We start from the raw sequence: 7,107 nt of genomic DNA, 5'->3' as shown, positions 1-7,107 counted from the left end.
GTGCCCCTTGGCCTGCTCCCTTTGCTGCGGATGTAGACTTGTCCTTCAGACCACTGAGGCTACCCAAAGCAATATGCAAGTCCATCGTCTGTCAGAGCCTGGATGAAAACAAGAATTGCCAAACAGCAATTTGCACCTCTTCTCAGGGAATCTCAGAGGATACCCACTGTGCAGGCGGGAAGACCAGTGTTGCTGGCAGTACAAAATGCACTTCTGATGATTAACATGCACAAGACCGGTCCAGTAATCTCTCCCCCCTCTAAAAGCATCAAGGCTGGTTTTCATTGTTTGACGGCATGTTCTACGATAGCCTGACCCATGCTGTTAGTGGGAAGGCAAGCGCCGACTGGTGGAACTGCTCGTGAGAATGGACAGCGGCTGCATGCAAATCTACTATCTGTGGCGGCAAGGGAACTTACCTGCGTCTTTAACTTCTCTACCCGTGCTGCCTCCTTCAAATCCTCTGCCCCTCCATATGGTGGGGGAGTGATAAAGGGTGGGGCACTCTCTTCGCCACCTGATATCGCCACTGACCCCTGTGGGGCTATTGGGAAGTGAATAAGACTGTGTGTTCCCATGCTCCAAAATGACCCATCGGGACTTTGCCCCACGCAACCCAGGATTGAGGGGGCAGAGGGCTGTGAAGGGGAAGGCAGGAAGTGCGACAAGGGGTGCCCCCGAGTGCTTCACTTCTCCCCCTTCCTCCACCTCAGAAACAACTGCCCCATCTACCTGATCCTTGATTTCACCCTCCGGAGGCCTGTCCTGTTGTCCCAGCTGGTCAGTCACTTCCCCCTGCTTTGGAGGTCCAGGCTCTATTACAGAGTCTTCTGACCTCAGGACAGCATAAGCTGTCTCCCAAACGTCCTGAGTCTCCCTAGCCTTCTCAAGAAGATTCCTAAGGGACCTCAAGGCCGGCAGCAAAGCCAGTGCCTCCTTATTCCCCTGAAACATGCACTGGATAAGTTCCTCCCCAGCCCACTACAGGGCCTGCTTGCTCACACAGTGAGCAGAGCTATCGCCCGAGCCAGTCCGCATCATCCAGTGGAATAGTGGGACCAACTCCTTCTTCTGGACCGGGCACTCCACATGCTGCCCCAAGCCCTTAAGGCTACTCACCACCCGCTCCATTATCAGAGCGATGTGGCCGAGCCTCGTCGTGCACTCGGATGCCTTCGTGCGTCCCGGCAGCTCCGCATGACCACGATACCTCAGCGTGTCGCCAAGATTGGCAAATCTTTGTAGTGGATCACGTCAGGTAACAAACATAGCAGCAAAGATTCCCTTGGGTCAGGCCTGCTGTCAGCATGGAAACTCAGCGTGACAACACACATGTTCAAGCAGCCCCAGTGATGTCACCTGCACTGGGACTTCCTCTGCCTGCCCCGGGGCCACAGCCTGGGAGCTTTCCCTGCCTCGCATCCTCACCAGCCAAAGCCTGCTGTGCTGTATGGATGTGGTCCCTCTGGGCAGAAGCTCTGCTGTACAAACCCTCAGGGCCAGAGGGAGAGGCCTGTCAGGTCTGAGCCTCACCAGGCCGCGCTGCAGTCTGCTTGCCGGGCCGTGACATGCAGACCCTCAAAGTCTGTTTTGGGTTCCCACTATGCACACGGGTGTACTGGCTTTGGAAGCAGCCGCTTCAGCAAGCTCCCACTGGCTCGTGACCCTGTCGTGCCCACACCTTCCCCACCTCCAACCCCTCACACAAAGGTGCTGTGACTGGAGGCTGAGTCCTCTCGAGTCCTGTGAGGCACCAAGGTGAAAAGCTAATCCCTTGTGACCCTAGGAACATGGCTTGTGGGGACACTGAGAGGTGAGAGGCCAATGGAGAAAAAGACTATGGCGACATCGTGGTGCTACAGGTACATCATGGGGACAGCAAGATATGGAGAAATGAAGACAGTGGCAATATGGGAACATGAAGTGTGCCCCTGTGGTGCAAGTGGTAGAAGTGCCGCTCTGCTACACAGGAGGCTCGAATCCTGGGGGGTTGGACTCGATGATCTCTAAGGTCCCTTCCAACCCGCACAAGACTACGATACTATGATGATATGATGATGAAGACATCATGGTGATATGAGGACGTAGGGATATGGGACACATGGAAGCAGATGGGTGACAGGGACATCAGAACACGGGGAACAAAGTGCATAAATGGTGCATTTCATGCTTGTGTTGGACAGGAGTTCAGCAAGGCTTCTTTTAGCAGTTATTTCATTGTACCACTTGCCATGCTGCATGAATCTAGTGGCCAAGACTCTAGGCATCCTCACTATAATAAGGGCTGTACGTGTAAGAGGAAGAGATCCTGATGCTTGAAGTATGCTGTTCTCTGACCATTGCCTGCTGTAACTTTGTCTTAAGGTAAAACAGTTGATTCAAAATGTGTTATTTTCCGTGAAAAAGATAACAGTTGTGGATGCTGTTCTTGGTCACGATAATGTCTGTCCCTGTTCTGAATGATAGGATGACAGAATGATAGGATGGCTTGGGCTGGAAGGGACGGCAAGGATCATCAAGTTCCAATCCCTTTGCCATAGGCAGGTACACCAACCTCGAGATTTGGCTCTAGAACAGGTTGCCCAGGACCCTATCCAAGATGGTGTTGAACACCTCTGGGGACGGAGTATCCACAACCTCTCTGGGCAGCCTGTCCCAGCATTTCCACCACTCTACTTGTAAAGAACTTCCCGTTGACATCCAATGTAAACTTTGCCTCCTTGAGATTTGTCTAGGGGTTTTCCCTGGATGTCAGTCTGGAACAGGGGGGCAAAGACACCCGGAAAAGAAAAAAAAAGGAGAGACAAAGGAATGAAGGAAAAGAAAGGAAAGAATTTGCCCCGTGACCCGTCAAGACCTGGGCCTAGCACTCCAGGAAAGGGAGAAGGACAGAGAGCAAACAGAACATTTTAACAAAGAGAAAACACACTGGAAACAATCTGATATTACATTATTAAATGTAAGCAAATCAGATAAAATGAGCGAGAAAAGAGTACACCAAATAGTGCAATGGAGGCTCGTGTTTTCCTCTGCTGTGAGCTGAGATGGCCAAAGGCAAAAGGCCATTGGGATCTAGCCCTAAGTCTGACCTCACTTCCTCTTTGCACCAAGTCCTCCAGAGATGCTGCCCCTCCTCTACGCTCTGGGAACCCCAAATGCCCAAAACGGCGGTAACATGGAAGCAAAATGTGAACTCTATAACTCCCACTGTTCTGCATGATGTTGTTATGTGGAATACTGCTGGCAAAAATCACAAACCCACAACACAAAGCTCATCCATTTAGTCACCTGAGTAACTCTGCTTGCTCCATGGAGATGTAAAAAAAGCAATTTGAGATGCCCTAATTGATGGGATCTGTTGTAATTAGGATGGCCAAGAATACCTCTTGCCCCCCTCTGGACCTCAGATGGTGCTCAGAAAGAAGGTGTCTATCTCAGGGATTTCCCACACGGTTTACAAGCACTGGCAGACATCCAGGAGCACCCCAGGCACCTTGGGCATCACCCAGTGTCCGTGTGTGTGAGCAACTGCCTCCCTGCTGAAGGTCTGAGGACTCAGAGCAGGAGCTCACATGCAGGCAACTCCTTGTGCTCATCTGAACTGAACCAGAGGAATCCCAGCTCCTGTGGGTCCACGGGGAGCTGAATCCCATTTCAGCCCCAGGGTTTCCCTCTACAGATGAGAGGGATCCAGCCTCAGCTGGATCACTGCCCTTCACAGGGAAAGTCGAACCCTCCCTGTCCTTGTCTGTGTGCTCTTTTAGTTTCTTTAAACAACCTCAGGTAGGACTCACCATATGACTGGAATTTCAAGAACAGTCATGATGCCATTCTCTTTCAGAAGCTGTTGGCCATGAAAACCCAGGGACATCACAGGGGAGATGAGTGGGAAGGATAACAATGACATCCTCTGCGGATGAGCTGAGCTTGCCTCCTGGGAAACACAGAGCTCATAATAGTGGGTAGTGCTGCAGGGAGACAGCTGTGCCCAGGAGCCACTCTTGTGCACAGCACAGCAGGGCTGGGATATGATCTGCAGGTGATATGAGGGTAGAAGTGAAGGGAGAAGCAGCTTATGGGATGTATAAAATGTGAGCAAGCTGAGAGCTTACTGGAGGAGCATTGATCGCATGCCATGACATGGTAAGTCTCACATCAGGCCATGCAGCTACATTTAATACAGGGATAAATAAGTCTGACACATCCCATAGCAGATCTGTCTTTAGGCACTGCATGTTTCTTGACACTGGAAAAAGCCTTCTGCTTTAGCTGAGGGCTTCTGTTCATGCAGCATCAGAGCCCAGCCCTAATGGTTGCATGTCCCAGCACGGCTGCAGGCTGTGCAGCCGGGGCTGCAGGCGGGTGCCCAGGGCTGTCCTGCAGAGCAGGGTCCCTGCTGTGCCCCAGGGGCTGTGTGCCGGGTATGGGACTCTGCCGCCTGCCAGGCTCAGCACTCAGCCTGCCCGGGGAGCTGCCCAGGGTGCTGCGGGGAGACGGGTGGGGGGAAGGAGCCCCCCGGCAGGGCTTGTGCTGCCACAGCTGCTGCCTGGGGCAGGGGGATCACAGCTCCACTGCAGAACTGAGTGTCTGTAAGGGTACTTTGTAAGAGGAGAGCCAAGGCAGAAATTTTCCATTTTTTTTCTGAGGGAAAGGAAGATTGTTGGTAGAAATCTAAAAACACAGCTTGGAGACTCCCCAGTATTTCCCCAATCAGTCAGCTGTTTTGTAAACAGTCACACAAGTTGTGCTTTCAGCCTCATCTACTTAAAAGATATAATGAGCTAGGTTATAATTACTTTGTTTTCTGCAGACATTAAGAGTTCCCTTGTCCTGCAAACAGGCAGATTTCTCTATGACAAATTGAAGTGCATACATGCTGCGGCTGGGGTCTCGAAGAGCAGCTGGATTAAAGAGGAAAATATCCAGAAGGCTGGGGTATGATTAGGAAATGAGAAGAGAGAAAGAGCTCCCTAATCTTCTTCTCCTTAAGGGATGGTGAAGTTCATGGAAAGAAATTCAAGTTATGGTGTTAAATGATCATTTTCCAGAGGGAACGGAAAATTTTGTAGCATAGCAGAAGGAGTGTCTCTGAGAATCATCTGAACTTGTCATTATCTTCTGTTCTCTGAACCTGACTCCAAGCCCAGGAACAGCAGATGTCCAACAGCAGCTCCCTCAGCGAGTTCCTCCTCCAGCCGCTGGGAAACACACGGCAGCTGCAGCTCCTGCACTTCTGGCTATTGCTGGGCATCTACCTGGCTTCCCTCCTGGGCAATGGCCTCATCAGCACAGCCATTGCTTGTGACCAGTGCCTGCACACCCCCATGTACTTCTTCCTCCTCAACCTGGCCCTCCTTGACCTGGGCTGCATCTCCACCACTCTCCCCAAGGCCATGGCCAACGCCCTCTGGGACACCAGGGCCATCTCCTACACAGGATGTGCTGCACAGATCTTTTTCCTTGTCTTCCTCAGCTCAGCAGAGTATTCCCTTCTCACCATCATGTCCTATGACCGCTACATTGCCATCTGCAAGCCCCTGCACTACGGGACCTTGATGGACAGCAGAGCTTGTGCCACCATGGCAGCAGCTGCCTGGGGCACTGGGGCTCTCTATTCCCTGCTGCACACTATCAACACGTTTTCACTGCCTCTCTGCAAAGGGAATGTTTTGAACCAGATTTTCTGTGAAATCCCACAGATTCTCAAGCTCTCCTGCTCAGGCTCCTACCACAGGGAAGTTGTGCTTCTCATTCTTAGTGTCAGTTTAGCCTTTGGGTGTTTTGTTTTCATTGTTGTGTCCTATGCGCAGATCTTCATGGCCGTGCTGAGGATGCCCTCTGAGCAGAGACGGCACAAAGCCTTCTCCACGTGCCTCCCTCACCTGGCCGTGGTCTCCCTATTTGTCAGCACTGCCTTTTTTGCCTACCTGAAGCCCTTATCTATTTCCTCCCCTCTCCTGGATCTGACAGTGGCACTTCTGTACTCAGTGGTTCCTCCAGCAGTGAACCCCCTCATCTACAGCATGAGGAACAAGGAGGTCAAGGATGCAGTGAGGAAAGTAATGACAAAATTTCTTACTAAAGCAGTGATCTGCCCATTTTTTGCAATTCATGGCTTGTAATGCAGATTTTTACTCAATCAAGCTTTATTTATTGTTTGTTTGTATTGTGCCATTTTATCTGTGTAATTTATTCTTATTCGTTTTTTAAAAATACTGTAATGTTTTCACTACTAAGTCATTACTGAAACCAATTCTTGTTCAGCTTGTGCCTTTGTAGTGTATCCCAGACACACTGTACATAATGTACCAGGTTCTTTGTGAATCTTAACAGAATAAAGGAAATGCAGTCACTCTGTCTGCCGTCCTTGTGAGACGTTCCTGGACCTGTACTGGTCAGACTGCTCATAAACTTCTGCACCAGAGGAGGTGACCCACCATTACCACTGCTGAAACACACCTCTTGTTGCAGAATGGCGGGAGAAAAGCAAACGACCACACCTGTCATTGATATATGATCAGCTAATCTCCTTTATTCCTTGGCTGCGTGTACCTTTATAATATGGATAATTAGCTCATAAATATTGCAAAAGCGGAGCTCATCATTGGTTCCCAATTACATACCATCCCCAAGTATCTTTGCAACTTGTTGTTATCATCCTGAAAGTTACTCCCTTGCTGAGTTCACAAAACCGTGGCTAGTTTCTCTTCATCACAGGGCATCCTGTTGTTCTTGCTGTCCTTGCAGGTGGTATGGCTGCTTGTTTAGCTGCTCTGTGTTTACAACCCTTCTCAGCTAACCAGCTGTAAATAACACTCTCTACAACCTCCCTCTGCCTCGCTCTGCTCACACCCAAGGTTTGGTCTCCAGAAACATTCAGCAAGTATTGGTCAGTGTCAACAACTGTAAATTTTTTCCCCTTGCACTCTGACACAGTGGTGCAGAGCCTGGAGCATTGGGGCTGCACCCGCAGATCCAAAGGAGGCCACCAGGGGGCGCAGCGACCAATTGAAATCTTGGAATCTAAGAGTCCTACCATCCTACAAAACTAAGAAAAGGAAAAATCCAGAATCCTACAAAGCAAGAATCCTACGTGCTGGAATTTCT

General features: G+C 50.4%; 1 protein-coding gene across 1 annotated transcript; it reads left to right on the top strand.

Moving 5' to 3' along the window:
- The first annotated feature begins 5,156 nt into the window (after nt 1-5,156).
- On the top strand, nt 5,157-6,122 carry LOC146759487 (olfactory receptor 14A16-like). Its single transcript, XM_085510405.1, has one exon. The coding sequence runs from the start codon at nt 5,157-5,159 to the stop codon at nt 6,120-6,122; it is 966 nt and encodes a 321-aa protein (XP_085366531.1).
- The last annotated feature ends 985 nt before the right edge of the window (nt 6,123-7,107 follow it).

This window comes from Coturnix japonica, chromosome 10 (genome assembly GCF_054131305.1).
Source record: "Coturnix japonica strain WE chromosome 10, WE-NBRP24, whole genome shotgun sequence".
Taxonomy (NCBI): Eukaryota; Metazoa; Chordata; class Aves; order Galliformes; family Phasianidae; genus Coturnix; species Coturnix japonica.
This window is presented reverse-complemented; position numbering and strand designations above follow the sequence as displayed.

What these genes read in the sequence shown, in the direction of transcription:
- LOC146759487 (XM_085510405.1), top strand. Translation starts at nt 5,157, where the DNA reads ATGTCCAACAGCAGCTCCCTCAGCGAGTTCCTCCTCCAGCCGCTGGGA.